Raw genomic sequence first — 20,053 nt, 5'->3', positions numbered from 1 at the left:
AATTTTGACCCCGTGGCTTTTATTTGAACAAACTTGGTAGACACTCATTAGAAGATGTCTCATGCTAAATATCTAAGCTCTAGCTCTTTGGGTTCTTTAAAAGAATATTTTTTAAGTTTTTACTATATGTATATAGGGAAAATCAATGACCCCCTGGGGCGGGGCCAATTTTGACCCAGGGCTTTTTTTTAACAAACTTGGTAGACACTCACTAGAAGATGTTTCATGCCAAATATCTAAGCTCTAGCTCTTAGGGCTTTTTAAAAGAAGATATATAAAGTTTTTTTCATTCGGTTGCCATGGCAACCAGAGTTCTGCATGGAATGGAATTCTTTGAACAACTTTGTTAAGGCTTCACACAAGGAACATCCCTGTGAAGTTTCATTATGATCTGCCTTATGGTTTCAGAGGAGATGTCGTTGTAAAAGTGTGAACGGACAACGGACGACGTACATCGGACGACAGACGATGGACGAAGAGTGATCCTAATAGCTCACCCTGAGCATATGCTCAGGTGAGCTAAAAAGGAAGAAAGAAAACAAGAAAAAAAATCCACCCTGTTAGGGTTTGAGCCCACAACCTTAAATGGAGTTGACAGTATTTGTAACCTATTTTAATACTCTTCAAAGCGGTGTAAATGCATTAAAATGGTCATACATTCTAACTTGCATTATAGATTACGGTGACGTAAGAATGTGACACAACAAATGCATAGTGCAGCGTGTTGAGATAAAAACGAGGTCAAGACTGGTGTTGATAACGAAAACGTGCATTTCAGTTTTCCGCTTTGTGCAAGTGATCAATTTGTATGAATAGATACGTATTTCTGTGATAAGATTATTTATCAAAATAGGCTATGTTGGCTTAGATTTTTTCTCTAACTTCTATTGTGCATTACTAGATTACTCATTTTCGTATTTTAATGGTACGTAAGGAATACTAGTAGATTGTTTCCGCTGAACATCGCTTAGTTATTTGGACGCTGTCATCTCAAAAGATTTCAGTAAGTTCGTTTTATTTTTCTTTCTGTTACACTGGATCTATCAAAATAAAAGAAAGCATAGTTTAATGTAACTGATATTGATCCATCATTTCAATTCATTGTGACATAAAATAAGAAAATAAAGTTATACTAGTTAGTACATATTATAAATATTAAAATGTTCAGTATAAACAATGTATAAGTACATGCATTAATTGATAATTTCACCATTGATGTATTTGTATCAAGAATCAATTTTAGTGACGAGAAGTAAGCATTTAACATTGGTGTCTGCTTAGCATGTAAGGCAAAAAACGTGTAATATTTTGTTTTGTTTTAAAACATGGCCTAAATTTGAAAAATACCTTTTTTATTCGATATCTTCTTTGGTATTTTTAGAGTTACAGGAATTATTTTACTCGTTATCATTTATTTCTATAACCTCCCCTGTATAATTCTTTTCCTGACTGATTTCAATAAACAATCAAACTATTAGATATTTCATAATGTTAAATATATGTATAATATTTAAATAATCGTCAGATGTGAAGCTTTCCATCTGTTTATGTATCATTTTTTAAAGACAATTCAGTGGCAATACTTAACAAGGCTAAATGGTTGTGCACCATAAAAGCTGTTATAATTCAGACGGGCGATGAACACATTTGATTCTTCAAGTATTTGTTTCACAAAATATTTCGAGATATGTTGGTAAGAATACAAATAAAGCAATTTACAATAGGACGGTTTAGACGAGCAATACACATATCATTGGAATGGTAAACGACATGATTAAATGACTAAATCATATCGATTTTAATATTTTAGTTAACCTATTATATGAAGAAAAAAAGGCTAATCGGAGTTAAATTCTAATCTGGAGTAATTTTTAAAAAGATGCAACTGGCCCCATGTTTACAAAGAAAAGATCAGGATGAAATGATCCTGGCTTTATTTTCATTGCTTTATCAAACTAAAATTGATCATTTTTTCTAGAATTGAATAGTACATATTCAAAATGTAAAACAAATGCGTATTTGCAAAGAAACAAATATGAGCCGCGTCACGACAAAACCAACATAGTGTGTTTGCGACCAGCATGGATCCAGACCAGCCTGCGCATCCGCGCAGTCTGATCAGGATCCATGCTGTTCGCTTACAGACCCTATAACAAGTAGAGAAACTGATAGCGAAAAGCATGGATCCTGATCAGACTCTGCGGATGCGCAGGCTGGTCTGGATCCATGCTGGTCGCAAACCCATTATGCTGGTTTTGTTGTGACGCGGCTCATATGTATTTGGATAAATCGACGAATAACAAAACAAATACAAAAATAATCTAATCAAAATATTGATCAACTTTAGAATTAAAATCAATATTTGGATCAACTGTAAAATGCCATTATCTTGAAACAAAATAACAATACATTTATTCTTAAGGTTCTCAAACATGCTATATCAAGTCCAAGTTGATCAAGTTATTGCTTAATATTTGAGAAACAATGGAGAATATTTGAGTTTTTAAATTTGATCCTGATCTTGATCCTGATCCTTAGATCTTTGTTAACACGGGGCCAGGAGTTTTGTCTATAATTTATAAAAAGCTACAATGATCGCTGCCAGAACAATGGACTGCAAATTTTTAAAAAAAAACATTGCCAATAAAGTCATCCTCCTAAAATATTATTTGTACTTTATATTGATCCTGTTTAGTCGTTCGTAAAAACAAATTTTGACTTATCATTGAAAGAAACTCTTAGGCGAAATCAACAACTGTCTGAGTGTGAACAGTATTTTGTTTCAATCAAACACATATACGTGTACACAATTAAATTACAAGAATTGAGTAGAAAAGTAAAAGCTTATCAAGAAGCTCTCTCGGACTCCTTGAAATAAAGCAAATATTATTAATGGAAATGTTTATATAGAAACAAATATTTTAATACACTTGTTATTCTTAGAAAAGAATATTTTTTTCAAAGAACAGAAATGATTAAAAGGACAACTCAAGCAATTATCAATATATCAATTGTCCTTTTGTTTTACATTTGCACTTCCCACAAACTTAAAGCATGTCATGATAATTTGATAATTTATGGCACTATTTGAGATACCCTTTGATGAGGAAAAAACTCCGTTAATCCTACCGCAATGCAAAACTACTTTTAGGAAAGGTCAAGGGATAAAAATCCCATGCAAATATGTTTAAAGGACACATTAACCTCTCCATGTCGTTTAAAAAGGAGTTCCACTTAGGTCAAAAAGGCTAAAAACATAAAATTTGAAATTCCTATATAGATTAAGTGAAATACTTGAAATGGAAACACTTTTCAAAGGACAAAAAAGAAATGCTAATCAGTTTTGGTAATTTTGCATCATAAAAATGATTATACTGAAGAGGGAATTATCTGAACACACGTTATTGGTGCAAATCTTCACCAAATTATATACAAATCTCGGGCAAATATTTCAAGTCCCGTCATGTCAAAAATTTTATTGAAGTCCTTTTGATGTGCTGTATGTCTTTCATAAAAAACTAACATCAGTACAGATAACATTCATATCAATTTCAAACAGTTCAATAAAGACATCAATGCTCTGAACTATGTATTCATTTTCAGTATATTGTGTTGTGTTTTTAAAGATAAAAGAGTTACCTCATAAATGCATTTACATACTTCAGTCAAGACAAGCTCTTTTTAAACATCCTGTTTTGATAACATCTATCACACGGGCAATAAGACATAGAAGCTTAAAGTCAGACCTGGCTAATATTGTTAATTTGACGTTGAAATATACAGGGACAAAAAGGCAATACAAACAATCAAAGCAGAGAACAAAAACCCAGAGTAGGATTGAAAAAATGAAATAAAATCATAATGCTAATAAACTATAGTTTCCCTAATTTTGCAAGGAGTCAGCAGTTTTGTGTGTTCTTAAGGCTAGTTGCAAAGAAAAAACCTTTTTGGTTTATTATATTTTGAATCTTAAACTTTTAATAATTTTTCAATATGGATAAAAAGTTTTGTTGGTTGAAACCTATTTTAACCTTAAGTAAACTTTTAAAAACGTTTGACATCGCTCTTTATCAAATGCAAAGTATGATTGTGATAAGCCGAACAACTTAAAGGGGACAGGGAAGTAATAAACCATTCTTATGAAAAACTTGTATGGACAGGTGAGAGCTATTTATTCAAGAGTGGCAAGCAAATTACCCGTCGCAACTACTTGAAAAATCCAAACTAAATCCGAAATTAATTGACATCCTGAAAGTCAGTCGGCCGTTGTCACTGACAGTCTCTATTATGATGATTGCATTGTCATTTGTTTTATACATATACTAACAATTGTCTCCTGGTGCAGTCACGTTGAAAACAATGTGAGATAATCCTTTTTTGTTTTATCATTACAGCACGAGTAAAATGTATTCATCAAACGCATCACGTATGCAGGTGGCTGTTGGATTATTCATTGTCATAATCGTGCTCTTTTTATTGATTCCGAACAGAATCACTAAATGTGAGAACAAAAAAAATTATATAAAAGAAACACCAAAAGTAAGGGAAATACCAAAAGTTAACACAGAAACCACTGAAAGAAACAAAATAAAAGTGACACAGACCAAAGAAAACAAATATCCACATCTCCCGTATAATGTTCAGAAGGACCCCAACTTTGACTACAAGAAAGAAACCGAAAAGTTGAATAAAGAAAAGGTGAAACCGGACGACCCGCGTTTAGTGAATTTGATAAGGAATTATTATATAGAGCCACCCTCCGACAAGCCTTACAAACTCGCAGAGCCGAACAAATGGGATTCTTCCTATGGTCAAGCTATGTTTGTTGACGGAACGTTACAAAATATGGCAAGTTATATGTGTATATACCGTTTTATAAAGGAAATATGATTATGTGGTGTTAAGACATTATACTCTCTTAATTGAACTTGCATAATTGATAAGCTAATATCATTGTCAAAAGTACAATAGAATGTTTTTTATTTTAGCCCTGAAGTGTTAATACTTCGTTTACTTATGCGGTTGCTACCCTAACGGGTGAAATCTAGTCTATGGCAAGGCGTTTTTATTTCCTTGAGCTGAGTTGGCTTTATATTTCAAAAGATTGATGGTGTAATGAAAATCAAAATTAAATATAAATTTGTCTACACTGTAAAAAGACTGTCCCACGCTTTTTATTTATTATGCATTGCAGGTAATTCTAGTGGGTATTGATATAAAATCTTTGGCCAATGTCATTTATTTATCGTTCCTGCAAAGTGTATTATAAGATTTAAAGGAATAACGGCAAAATGGAAACTTATTTTGACTTTCACTGTTCACTCACTTTATACTATTGGATGGGCGTAATTTCACTCTTATTTACAGGAAGGTGGATTCTTTGTTGATAGTGGGGCACATGACGGGGAAATACAATCAAACACGTTGTTCTTTGAGAGACGCAGAGGTTGGACAGGTATTCTTATCGAGCCCCAGCCAAAAATCTACGAGCAATTAAAAAGCAAAAATAGAAAATCATTCACATTAAATGCATGTGTTAGCGTAGTTCCATATCCATCTACGGTAAGATCCCATTTATTTTTTATAGGAGATATATAATATCAAACCACTTGCCCCTGACCACTGCGGGTTCGAATCTCGCCAGAGACTTTGAATTCTGTCATATGAGGAAGCTATCCAGCTAGCTTACGAAGGGCAGTGGTTCTACTCAGGTGCCCGTTCAATAGTGCCTGAAATGATTAGGGTTGCTTTCAGTGAACGCCGCCTTTCCTTGTTGATCTTGTCTATCGTATTTCATCAATCAGTAAAGCTGGAATGTCACTATACTCGTATGACCTGTACTGTGTTGGTGGGACATTAAACCGTACCCAATATTACATATACTGATATGTTTTCTAATATACCTCGAGTAAAGGCACAATATTCCTAAGAAAGATTTTTTTTCAATATTAAAAAAGACAAAATTGAATTTTTTTTAACATTTAAACAATGGTTTATGGACATGTTAGATGTTTATTACCTGAATAAAATACTGCGCTGAATATGAAATCATTTGTCATTAAAGTAGCAAATTATAAACAAATTTGTTCGACTTCCATACAAAATACATAATCGTTTTAACTGCTCTAATGGTCAGAAAACCAAAGGAGCAAAAGAAAGTTCAGGTATATAGTCAAAAACTTTAACAAGACAACAAGTATAAAATTAAAAAGGTTTTGAAAATGAAAATAAAAGCATTACTTGTGCATGTAGTGGGTTATTATACCACAAATACTTTTTTATTAAATAACATGTTATTTAACAAAATAGATAAAAGGAAATCTGTGCGATTGCACATATTGAATAATGCAAATTTATCTTCGGTAAGGAAGTAATATCAATATGTAAATAATGGTATGAGATAATGAAATGATCTCGGCCATGACCTGGACCTTGAACTTGTGTCTAGTACAAACCTCACTGGTTAAGAAATGTGTATGCTTTCGAAATATTATCTTTAAAATGGTGTTCCTTTATTATCAGCTTTTGTCTATATCTTTATTTACACTCGTTTAAAAACGAATGTTTGTTACCCAATGCCAGGTTAATTGTACTAAGCACTTACTGTTCTTGAATAAGGCTAGATTAATTGTCTCTCATTTAATTGGTTATATTATGATTAACAAACCAATTAAATGAGAGACAATTAATACGAGTTAATCGTATGTTTTCGTAACTTACATGTTAACCTCTCAGACGCTTTATAATCACAGTTGGTTAAGTTTTATATTACCGCGACACAGAAAACTAATGACAGCAATACGTAATTGTAAACGATTTGAAATGCATTGCTTTGCTAAACAGTCACATTTTTCTGGTTTCATACAGTTTATTTTCTTCGATAATACTAACATTTAAGTCGAGGGTATCCTACTCAGCATTTGACATATTGCATATCATTTAAATTCGTTTGCTTCTGAAATAACGCACGGAGTGGCACCTGAGGTCTTCCTCCACAAGTTAAGCTTTAAGTCACCATATGACTTATACTGTGCCGGTGCGGCTTGAAACCAAACAAGAAGTATCTTTAAAAAAAGGTACTCGGCCGAAGTCAAACTTGTTAATTTGCATAAGATAAGGTACCACTGGCCATGTTAACCGCAAACAGAACATTTTATTCGTCCTCAATAGTTTTATTTCAGTTCATTTTTACCCGAAATATTTTTCCCCGTTAATTGCCATCTTAGATTCAAACAAAATTACTTACATTATTTGATTTTAATCAAAATGGAATTTGATTTGAATAGGAATATATAATAAAACATTTAGTAGATACTGTATACTAATTCCACGGAGAATTTTGCAACTGTAAATTAGTCGAAAGTGTGTTTCAATCGTCTTATGCCCTGTTCGAGAAGAGAATATAATGAATAGAACAGCTTAAAAGAGGAACCTAATCGAACAAAGGCGATTTGTCATATGTAATTTCGTTTATTTATTGAAAAGCTGTTAGAAACATCTAGAAAATATCATTATTGTGTTTTTATATTTATTCTGACTTATATCTTCTTCCAACACTTCTTGCCATCGAGCAATCGAACATACCTATAACGGAAGCTCTTCTAAAATATCAATCGAACAGGCTATAAGTGTTAAAATGACCAATGAAAATTCTGCCTATATTCATTTCTTTACTGTTAATTTTAGCGGAAGTCAAGATGAAATCAGACGGCCTTCGGCCCAAAAATCTTTTGATCAATCATATAAACAATAAATACATGGATGTGAAAAGGTTTTTCTAGACATAAAGAAACTTTGAAGTTAATAAAGTTCTATGATTGTATTTCATACAAGACATTTTCATTTTTCACTTCCTGTGTGATCGTTAGAGGCGTCTAAATGGGTTCGAATTATTATAGTCTAGGCATCGCTTAGCTAAAACACGTGACGTGGTTCTGGCCCATTGTAATGCTGAACGTTTGTAACATCCGATGCAAACAAAACCATCTTTCCTGTTTCTGCGCCATATTTCTTTTACTGTGTTGGTGCGCCGTAAAACGAAACCAAACAAACAAAATTTGCTCTTTTTGTAAAAGAACGGAAACAATTTAAACATTGGGGTTGCTTATATTTGAAATAGCATTGATTTTTGCTTTCTTTTCTTCCTTCAATATTATCAGATTTATGTATACGTCATTTACATCTATGTTGTATGCTAAATTCTGTTCTGTAAATTATTATGTAAATTATTCACGCAATCAGTTAAAATCGTCTACTTTGACATATTGATGCACTTTTATTTGACGTTAGTCAGAAAGCTGATTTGGAGATAGTCCTCTCCTTTGATTTCAGGTTAAATTTCTACCGACATCATTCTACGGAAAGATGGTGGAAAATAAAACTAGTGAAGATGAATGGACAAAGAAAGGATTCAAAGAAATAACCGTACAATGTTTCCCTTTGTATTCAATATTACTTGCTATGAACCAATTGACTGTTGACTATTTTAGTTTAGATGTTGAAGGAGCCGAGGAGGGAATACTCAACAATATACCTTTTGAAAAGATCAAAATAAGAACTATCTCTATAGAGTATGATAAATTCGAAGGAGGCCATGTACGACTTAGAAAAGTAATGGAAAGTAAGGGTTTTTCGTTTTTAGTAAAAATGGATTCAATAGCAGCTCTTGACAGCATTTTCATTAAATAGAATATTCTAAATAAATTATGCTTAGTAACCATAAGTTTACTGTTGGCACATATACGATGATAATGTTTACTTTGTGTTGTAAAGTTGTACAAATTGAGATTTGCGTGTTTGCATAAGTGTGTTTAAGTGTGGTTTTTGTTTTTATTTTTTTGTTGTTTTTTTTTTGGGGGGGGGGATTTTTTGTAAACTATCTGTGAGTTGTGCTTATTTGTATTTGTATTTTGTTGAAAATTGCGTGTTTGTATGAGTGTTTTATTGAGATGTCTGTGTTTGTATGAATGTTTTATTGAGATGTCTGTGTTTGTATGAATGTTTTATTGAGATGTCTGTGTTTGTATGAATGTTTTATTGAGATGTCTGTGTTTGTATGAATGTTTTATTGAGATGTCTGTGTTTGTATGAATGTTTTATTGAGATGTCTGTGTTTGTATGAATGTTTTATTGAGATGTCTGTGTTTGTATGAATGTTTTATTGAGATGTCTGTGTTTGTATGAATGTTTTATTGAGATGTCTGTGTTTGTATGAATGTTTTATTGAGATGTCTGTGTTTGTATGAATGTTTTATGAGATGTCTGTGTTTGTATGAATGTTTTTGTTAAGAGTTTATGTATAAGGATGTGCGTTTTTATAAATTGTGTTTTATTCCGATGTGCGCGTGGCTGTTGGCTTATGGTCTATCAATAACCTACACGAGTTTGTATTGTTTTTATTGAGATGTCTGTAGGTATGTATTAGTATTATTGAGAAGTTTCTTGCCGTGACATTGTATTTTATTGAGTTATGTAAGTTGGCACGAGTCTTATATTGTCATATATGGGTATGCCTTTTGATGTGCATGTTAATTACATGAGTATATAAGCATATAGAAATTATATCATTCCATATATTCCACGATATAGCGTTATTTAGGTTAAGATTAAAGTGTCTGATATTTGTCGTAGGATTTTTTATATGTATTCATATTTTTTTTTACAATTTCAAGACATCAGAAATCAGAACGGAATATACATGTAGAAACGATTACAGAGATTTTTAGTTAATACATTTGGTATTACACACAACTAAAGGTTCTTGAAAATATCAAATGTTAAACTGTATTTATATGATGGTGTACCGCAATTTCATATCTTTATACGGCATTTATCGTACATCTGTTGTAAGGTTTACACAATTGACGTTTAGAAGATAACGATTGCATATATATCAAACCTGTATCATTCTCAATAACACAAATCTACTTGTTGATCTTTCATTGTTGACGAATCATTCTCTGGTAGTCTCTACTAGCAAGCAGTGTAGACCATTCATGATGAGACGGCACGGAAAGAATAAAATGTGTTGCCGCCAACAGGAACAGGGTTACGAAAATTGTGGGAGAAATGTTGTATATCTTTATAGTTATAGCTTGTAGAGAACAGTAGGCCTACAATATAATTCTTTCATATTTGCATTTATAATAGCTACACGGCCAAGTGCATGGGCTGTACTTATATACATGCTTTTAAGCACACGTTTTTGAAGACTAATAGGACAAAGTTTCCTTACTTTCCAACATCAAAGTAGAATACAAATGTACTATAACAAAACATTTTATTTTAAATTTCTAGAAAGTCATATCTGCTTAAGGAAACAACAAATAATCACTCTAGTCGTCGTCCTTGAGAAAAAACATTGTCGAACGATTGCAATATTAGCTTTTGGATATAAAAAAAATTGTTTTTTGTTGTTGTTGTTTTTATGTTGTTTTGTTTGTTGTTTTTTTTGTTTGTTTTTTTTTTGTTTTGTTTTTTTAGGGCGGGGGTGTGGGTTTTTTTTATCAAATCTTCACTTCAATAATGTGACTGCTCTTTCGTTTTCTTCATTGATTAGATATAAGGTTTTTTTCATATAGAATTTTAAAGACCCTGATGATAATTATGTTCATATTATGTACTTGTAAATTGTTAACCAGTAGTTGGTAACTCGTTACCAGCCCTTGGGAATAGCGGAGACTTTGACCAACAGCATTTAAATAGTAACATCCCATCCCCTGACACCGCCTTTCTTAAATTATGTGCATTGCAAGTTGAACATACTACAGTGTTACTTCCGAATTCCGGAACTTCTGAAATCCGGAAACTTCTAAAAACCGAACATTTTTTTCGGTCCCGATTTTTTCCCTTCTATTTTCTATTAATATAATACTTCTGAATTCCGGAACTTCTAAATTCTGAATTCCGGACGATATTTTCGTAAAATTAGAGTCAAATCAATGCAATTTTACCTCCAAAATCCGGAAATATCTAAAGGTGTGAAATACACTGTAAATCGAGAATGATTACCCTGCAGGAAGATTTAATCTCCCTGTCGATTGTTTACTAATTAGCGGTGATCGTGTAATTTGACACGCGTTAAAATCACAAACTGTGAAATGGTATGTTTGAAGTGATGCGGTCAATTAAAGTAATTTACGGCGGTCAGTTAATTTGAAGTGTTTATTAGCGGATTAAATGACAATTAATTGGGACAATGTGTGCATCAAACGTCTTTAGGGATTTTATTGCATTTGATGTACTAATTAATTAACTAGCATCGGACAATATGTAAGTTAAATAAAGTGTTAAATATCAATGTTTTCTTTTCCTTCACATCTTTATCTTTATTAAAAGACTATTATATATGTTATTACAGTAATGGCCACATTTTCGTTGACATTTAGTGACATTTAGATCTAGTGGCTTAGTCTTGTCCACATTATCCGAAACCTCTGAATTCCGGAAACCTCTGAAATCCGAACTTTTTGACAAGACCCATGGGTGTTCGGATTTCAGAAGTTACACTGTACTGCTATTTTGACGCTATATGAAAACCATTAAATTGACCCGGCAGAACTTTTGACAAACGGAATGTAAAATGTCCCTAACGGCTGTGAAGGCTATGACATGGCTTACAGTTGACTGGTGCATCATTATTGGAAATAATAATCCCTCTTTTAAGGGTATAGTTTGTCTCATTGAACATTATGGCATTCGTACATGGACACTATGTGTCTATATGCCGTGCACTGTTTATGACTTGTGTGTCCTTAATGTAGTTTGTATTAATATAATTATTATTCTACATTGTTTATGTTGCTTTTTTCTGTTGTTTTTTTTCTTTATATTTGCGAAAATTATCTTCTTTGTTACATTGAAATAAGAGGGATAGCTTATTAACTTAAAGTATACAATTCTTTGTTACAATATATTTTCTCTTGAAGTAACTGTAATGTTATGTAAAGTTTCTCATGAGATTTTTATCAGACAATTTGCGGATATATACAGAGTTTGGATTTTAAAATACTGTCTTAAGAAGTTTTGATTGTCCAGTGAAATATTATAATCGTGAATGAACATATAATTGGAAATACTTTTCTGATGCTTAGACTCGAATTTGTTCGCATAAGATATGTTACAGTAATGCATTATAAAATGCAGGTAAAGTTGTGTATATAAATAGGTTTTGTTATATAAATTAGATGCTGTTCAACCGATGCTTTTGTAGGTAAGCTATTTCCATAGTTATTAAATAGCAAACCATGAACAGACTCAGTCTCACTGGGATTTTAATATATTTATTTAGTTGTTTATAATTATTATTATTATTATTATTATTATTATTGTTATCGTTATCGTTATCGTTGTTGTTATTGTTGCTGCTGCTGCTGCTGCTTATGTCTGATATGTCTATTAAAGGATCATATTGGTATTAAGTACTACAAAAATTGCTACATTTGTATTTACAAACAGGGTGTCGAGCAAATATAAACACCTGTTTTGATTTGCATAAGAATACGACTAATATCTTTACATGAATTATTCATATGTTTTAAAATTCAAAGGATGTAAAGCTTGCTTGATCCTAAATAAAACAAATATCTTAAATGAACTCGTCCATCTTTCAATCTGGACATAACCATTTATCATTTTAGGGAAGATGTTGAAATATTTACGGACTGAATAGAATACAGTGCTGTCTATTATCAGACGACACGGATCGGCTGATATTGGTCTGCACTGAACGCTTGGATAAAATATATTTTTGCCAGCAGATTGGGTTTAAATACATGAAGTTTCGAAAACGATATAATTGTGATGATTTATATTCCAATTGCCTTATCTGGGAGAGAGTTTAAGCAAATATATTTTGTATATTTATGTGTTTAAAATAGAAAATTTATGCCATATTAAGTGATTTTATCAGGTATAGTGCAAATAAGGGTGCTTTGCATTTCGTTTCGCAAGAGTTATTATTCTATTGCTTCCTAAGCCTTTGTTTTATGTATTTTCTTATTATATGCTATAATAACTACAGGATATTGTCACAAGGAAACACATCACTGTATTACTTATATAGAAATATAATTTTGAATTGGCTAATACTTGGTGAATAAAAGATTTAATTCCTGTAAGACTCTTAAAAAGAACCTACACTTTCCATTCTATTACAGTGGTCCCTTTACTTCACTTTTGATATAGGCATTGCATCTTACACATTTGACATGTTTAGCTCCTCTTTATGATCCTTTACAAAGTACTCCTTACATTGTAATTTTTATATCTTCTTGTAAGTTTATGTAAGGAACTAAATGCAGGTACAATCAACTTTAATTACAAAAGCTATATTATGTTGTTACAAAAGAGAGTTTCATATAAGCTTTAAGCTTTTTACTCAATCCTCTATGCAACTTAATTATTGTAATATTTTTTTAAATATGGGATAAGAAATAAATATTGCTTAAACCATCTGTATATATCAACGCACATGAATTATATAAAAAAAACAGTAAAGTCCCTGCTATTATTCGCCTGTCGTGCGCATTCTCAAACCGCTTTATCGGTCGAAGTTAAAATAACAATTATTATACCATGTCGACGTCAGTACTTTGATGTGATTTTATAAAGTAATACCGATAACAGCTATCAACCCTTTGAGTTAGAGCCAAATGGTTATAAAAATAATGTTTGAAAACGACAAAAATGCTCTACGATAATTCATGTTAAATTTGAATTTTTTTTTCAATTTTCTGCTTTGTTAATGAAATTTATGGCAAAAAATGAGTTTTGTTGCTCAAGTTACAAACATTCTAATTTGATAACTTTTATTGTTATACTGGAATGTTCAGACAAAATTATGAAGAAGGTAATAACAATTCCATGTAATTCGATATATTTATATAATTGTCGTCTCCTGTGTTTAAGCAAACAGTTATTATATACTTTGGACGTGACAAGTGAATGTTAAAATATTGTATGACATATATATGTGTCCCATGCAAAAAATGATTGTTATTTATGATATACATGTACTTTTATGTATTGTTAATGATTATGTTTGTGTTATTGTCTTCAGGGTCCAAGACCGTCTGGAATTTAATTAAATAAAATAAATAAAAAACAGTATTTCATCTTTACCCGTCATTTTCATCCAATTAGATGGCCTCAATGTAATATATCTGACTGTATTTTCGATTGATTTCAGTAACGTTTATTTTACCCATTCATTTACAAACGTCGCGATTATCTAGATAAAGCACGCGCACCTTAGACAAGAAGGTAACGTGTAAGCATAGTTAGACACAAACAAGAGAAGGTTAAACGTTTCAAACAGCAACAGCCCGTACTACGTCACTGCTTTCAGCGTTATAAATAATCTGATATTTAATAATGTGTGTTTAACTATTACATAATCAGTCTTTTATTCACTGCGTCAGCATACCAAATAAATGTATAAGCTAATTAATTACTGAAAATTACAATTGATTATTTCGCTAGATTCTATTCTATAGGTCGCAGATCCCATTCTTCTGTCAGCACAATAATCTAATTATAATATCTTGTAAACCTATTTCTTGCACACAGATAATGGTTAACCAAGACGTCTTCAAAATGGAAGTAACTCTTATATATGCAAAATTTGTCAAGAGTTTCATAAAATGATTTACTTCCCCTATACATTTTACGTTTAAATTTATTTATTATCAAATTCAAATTAAATGTTAGATGTTAAACATAATTTAGAAATGTATACGTCACAAAATCATCATTATATATGTCATAGCAGTTTTTATATTTTCGTATACAGTTCTATTTATTTTCAAGGAGTTGAATGTTTTGCAGTTTTCTTTATAACTAATAAAGCTTCTTGTTCGAAACCGTCGGCAGGGTCAACTGTAGAACAAAATTCTCCGGCAGCAGATCCACCCGTTAATGAAGAAACAGAACCTGTAAACTAGAACACACAGGTACACCTCTAAGTATCCACCGAATCCACTCGCATCTGATACCACAGGAGGTCCAGCTGCTCTTGATTTCATTAGATACATGTTACTCATGATTGGAACTAAGTCGGTTTCATAGACGCAAATAAGTCGGTAACATGGATGCAAATAAGTCGGTTACAATCATGATGCATCTCCTGGAATAACCTTTATACAAACACTCTTTATATTTCGACACCACCCAGGAAAGGTATTCCAAACCTGAGTTTTCGTGGTTTAGTTTAAATTGCTTATATGTAAATTAATCAAATTTTATTCGGTTTTAAAATTCAAATTGGTGAAAAAATACAATAAAACGTTTCAGTTCACTCATGACTTTATCATTGTGCAGTATCATAACTTATACTTGATATCAAGTTTAATATAACTACTCTGTTCCCGGCACAGCCCTCTTACTATTCTTTTGTCTACAAAAATGAATGAGTTTTGGCACATGAAGTATGCGTAAGTAGATATTAGATATCGTCATCTTTTTCTATCTCCTTCGGACCTGAACAGATATTAAAGTAGCTTGAAACACTTAGTACTTACCAAAATAATATACTTGTGTATCACAATTTATATGCATTCTCTATTACTTTATTATGCTCTTGAACAAGTTCAAATCTCATAAGCGTAAACTTTGATCTGTAAGTATTGTAACATGCATGTCGCGATGATGAGTTCGAGCATGTACTACATTTACTATACTGCATGTTGAATAACGTAAATTAATGCTACAAATAATCACAAAGATGAGTTATGTCTTAAAAAATCTATAAAAGTTCAGTAAATATTATTGTAATCCTAACTTTTAAATATATGACCTATATAAAATTGAGGAAAAAGAGGAAAATTGACAATCTGATTAAAATCAGCTCTAAATAACGCTCCGCTTTTAAATGTGACCGTGACCAAATACGAAGTCATTTCTGGTGATCTTTCAAACAGCCAATCAACGGCGAGCTTTCATAATTTTGAAAGCGATGCAGTTTCGAAATTTTACCCTGGGAAAATCAATGTTTCACGATTTCGAGAACAAACATGGCAATGTCCAAATAGCAAAAAGGTAAACTGGCAAAACAACCTTGCCCTTTAAAAAATTACTCTATAATTTCAAGTTAATTTGTTAACTATGGAATGATATTGAGGTAAAAATTACACAATGCCTGCTTGCACTTTCATCACGCTTGTTGACAATTACACACTGCCTGCTTACTGTTACAATTTACTCATTGACACTGCTATTGTGCTTATTGGTACAGTCATTATGCATGCTTGCACTTTTATCACGCTTGTTGACAATGATACCATGCTTGCTGGAAGTTACAACTTGTTTGGTGTTTAGTCCCTGATGTCTATATGGCTGAATGACAGTGCAATGTAGCGTAATGAAATATTTCAACATGCCGGGACTGTATATAAGCTTTGATATTTCAACATTGCACAGTTATAATGCTCCTAGAACAAAACATACGATGTGACCACACAAAATGAAAGATGCAATCAGCCACTAAGCAAGTTGAAAGTAAGCATAATGTGAACTGCAAATTTGCACATCACATTTTGATACCAGGGGGCGCACGTTCGTAATTTTCGCGGAATAGGCCGGACTTTAATTAGCTGTTGCCATCAGTTGTGTCCCTTTGTTTCAATTACACCATTAATTAGGTAGGGAGGGAACCCGGGATCGCCTATAGAAAAGCCGGGATCCGGGATCGTATTAAACATAATTATATTAATCCCGGGAATTGACCACCTACTCTCGGTGTATTATTATTATTATTATTATTCCCTGCGGTGTGGAGACCGCAGGGTATTGGTACGCGTTTAACTTTTGAGGCATGGAGGAGCACGTGACCTGTTTTCGGTACATGGAGGAGCATGTGATCTGTAAACCGTATATGATTGGTTAATTGACCTTTTCGAAAACCCAGCTAAATACCGTAAGCCGGTACGTTACGGATTCACCTGTAGGGAATTAGTCCGAATTATACCTAATTGAGAACAAAAAACTATTACGTGATATTTCTAATTTCCTATAATTATTTTACCGTTTAAGGTGGAAAAACTTGAATGATGTGTTTGAAAATTATCAATGTTTCCTTAATATCTATCTCAAATTTTACAAACAATAAATTGTTTAAACTGAAAATCTACAAAATTAAAATATTCGTAGTGGCATCTGCCATAATAAATAGAGATATTTTCTGCGTAAACTTGTGTGTTTACTTAATTTATTTTTTGCTCGGAATTATTCATAAAATGGTAGGCCTATTTAATCATTTTCTTAAAAAGAAATAATTGTTTTATGTTCTTCAACGGTCACCAGTTTCCAAATACCTTTTTCTATATTGATCGATTATTGTCAACTATATTCCTGATACAAACGTTTATTTATCCCCCCCCCCCAAATAATGTTGAAAATAGTTAAATGAAATATCTTTATATCATAAAAATGTTCACCGCAGGAAACCATTTTACTTGTTATTATTATTTGAATGTTTTTGTAGGGATTTCTAAATAAGTTTGATTTGTAGTAGTTATAAAAAATCTTTCAAAATAGTGTATTTTTTCACAGACAAAAGCGTAAAATAATTGACCTCAGAATGTCACAAACATAAAATCTTATTTAATACTGAAAGTACATGTAATGGCAATGGAAGTCGCTGTATATTGGGCATTAATAGTGCTAATATGCAATAAGAAAAAGTAAACACAAGTTGTGAATCAATTCAGCCAGAAAAGCCGGGATCGTATTAAAAATATAGGGATCCCGGAAATTGACCAGTCTAAGAAGATATTTTTCAGATAAAATATGATAAAAAAGATCAACAAGGAAAGGCGGCATTCAATGAACGCAACCCCCACACGACCTAGCAACAAGGAGCCCAGGGCACGGACAGTTAAATCACTAAAATTTTACATAATTTGTAACAGATAAGGAATTCAAAGAAAACAAATAAATAATAGAACAACATGCCCACAAAAAGTCATGGGAAGGGACAGCAGACCGGGGGAGGGGGGTAATCAAAGAAATAAAAACTGATCCAGGAAATTGACCAGTTTAAGAATATAGTTTTCAGAAAAGCCGGGATCGTATTAAAACATATAGGGATCCCGGGAAAAGACCAGTTCAAGAAAATAGTTTTCAAAAAGCTGGGATCGTATTAAACAATTTAACGTTTTAAAAATCGTCTTTCATTACAACAATAGTCATTACACAAATATAGTTTATTAGTTTGTCCTCTATATCTAATACGATCCCGGATCCCGGGATTTCCCCCCACCTTAATTTGTGGAATTTCAAACCGCAAGTTCTCCATTTCTAAGAAAAACAATTTAATTCAAGCAAATGAGATGTAGAAGGCGAGCTAAAATTTAATCTGGCCCCTAAATCAAATCAAATTTCTTAAATTAGATGTACCATCATCATTACTGACTAATTCCAGTATATATCCAGGCATAAAACATTGTCAAAATTTTGAACAATGAGTCAATGTTAATTGTAATGGCCTATATTTGGACGATATGGCATGCATACAGAATATTTAGTCAATGCTAGGGATAAAAGAAGTGACCGACAGTCTATTTGTGATCTTTTTGCTAAATAAAAGTTACGACAAATGGCAAATTGAAAAGAAGGGGAAGTAACTTTTGATAGATCTCTCTATACGTACATTATTCGGATATTCACGATAATCTTTCCGGGAAAAAAATATTCAAATTACGGAAAACCACGACTAGAACATAGCGCCCCCTGTTATCGAAATGTGACTCATAATTTTGAAATGACAATATGCTTAGTTATATTTTGCCTAGTGCCTAATAACATTTTCCATACTGGTTGATCACTTCGTGTATTTTGTTCTTGGATGCATTACAAATTAACCAAGATAACCATTGGCACAGCACGCTAGATTGCACTGTCATTCACTCAAATGAAAATGTGAAAAAGGCATCAGAGACTAAACACCAAACAAGTTGTAACTTCCATCAAGCATGATATCATTGTCAACAAGCATGATGAAAGTGCAAGCATGCATAATGACTGTATTAATAAGCACAATAGCAGTGTCAATGAGTAAATTGTAACAGTAAGCAGGCAGTGTGTAATTGTCAATAAGCGTGATGAAAGTACAAGCATGCATAGTGACTGTACCAATAAGCACAATAGCAGTGTCAATAAGTAAATTGTAACAGTAAGCAGGCATTGTGTAATTTTTACCTCAATATCATTCCATCGTTAACTATTACTTCAAACATTTTGTTTCTAACAAAAATAAAAAATTCGCTTAACTGCCACGGAAAATGGTATTTTGATGCTTCTTCTAATGCATATGTAAAACCGGTTTGATTGCATGATTTGTATTTTCTTTTTATTTTCAATGCCTTTCTCTCTATTTTATTTTCAAGTCTTATATTATTCTTCATGTACATTCTTTTTAATTTTTTTCTTGTATGATCGACTGAGTTTGAGACTTTTAGATTAATCATGGGGTATTTTATATTTTGTAAATGTATACATATATGTGTGTTATTATTTTTAATACTTTTTGTTTGTTTTTAAAGTCATTGTAAATGTATATAATTCAATTGTAAAGCGCCTTTGAACATTTATTTTTGAGAAGGGCGCTATAAATATGTGGTAATAATTATTATTGCTGAAATAGCTTTCTCGGGAAAAACAAATTATAAAGAAGGCGTAACATATACGGTCGTCATCAGATCAACATAAAAGAAATAAGTAGATCTGAACTGAGCAAAGGTTGTGCACGAACCAATGAAACTCATGAGATCCGAGAAATATCAGAAAAAAAGTTTCATTACCTCGATGCATGTATGTATGTGTATATTGCGCTCCCTCATACTTTCAAGAACAGCAACCAAATTGTAAATAGAAAATTTTGTATTTTAAAGAAGAAGTTAGTTAAATTAAGCACTTAGCACCAGATCTCTTTTTAATATATCTTTGTAGGAATCAAAAAGCCAAATAAAAGCACGTTCTATCATTTCTATCATGAAAACGCATTGTGTACATTTGCATAAATTCCCGGACACGATAGGCATCCATAAAGTGAAAGTGG

At 32.2% G+C, this 20,053-nt stretch overlaps 1 protein-coding gene across 1 annotated transcript; it reads left to right on the top strand.

The window, feature by feature from the left end:
- Positions 1–758: 758 nt before the first annotated feature.
- Positions 759–8,843, top strand: LOC132717938 (uncharacterized). Its single transcript, XM_060701527.1, has 4 exons — positions 759–1,003; positions 4,395–4,848; positions 5,368–5,562; positions 8,332–8,843. The coding sequence occupies exons 2-4, from the start codon at positions 4,405–4,407 to the stop codon at positions 8,686–8,688; spliced, it is 996 nt and encodes a 331-aa protein (XP_060557510.1). The 5' UTR covers positions 759–1,003; positions 4,395–4,404; the 3' UTR covers positions 8,689–8,843.
- Positions 8,844–20,053: the final 11,210 nt, after the last annotated feature.

The sequence above is a fragment of the Ruditapes philippinarum genome, unplaced genomic scaffold (genome assembly GCF_026571515.1).
Source record: "Ruditapes philippinarum isolate M1 unplaced genomic scaffold, ASM2657151v2 ctg357_1_1_1_1, whole genome shotgun sequence".
Classification (NCBI taxonomy): Eukaryota; Metazoa; Mollusca; class Bivalvia; order Venerida; family Veneridae; genus Ruditapes; species Ruditapes philippinarum.
Note: the sequence above shows the minus strand (reverse complement) of the source record. Positions and strands in the feature narration are given on the sequence as shown.

What these genes read in the sequence shown, in the direction of transcription:
- LOC132717938 (XM_060701527.1), top strand. Translation starts at nt 4,405, where the DNA reads ATGTATTCATCAAACGCATCACGTATGCAGGTGGCTGTTGGATTATTC. An exon ending in ACGGAACGTTACAAAATATG is followed by an intron (nt 4,849 to 5,367) that starts GCAAGTTATATG and finishes TCTTATTTACAG; the next exon opens with GAAGGTGGATTCTTTGTTGA. An exon ending in TAGTTCCATATCCATCTACG is followed by an intron (nt 5,563 to 8,331) that starts GTAAGATCCCAT and finishes CTTTGATTTCAG; the next exon opens with GTTAAATTTCTACCGACATC.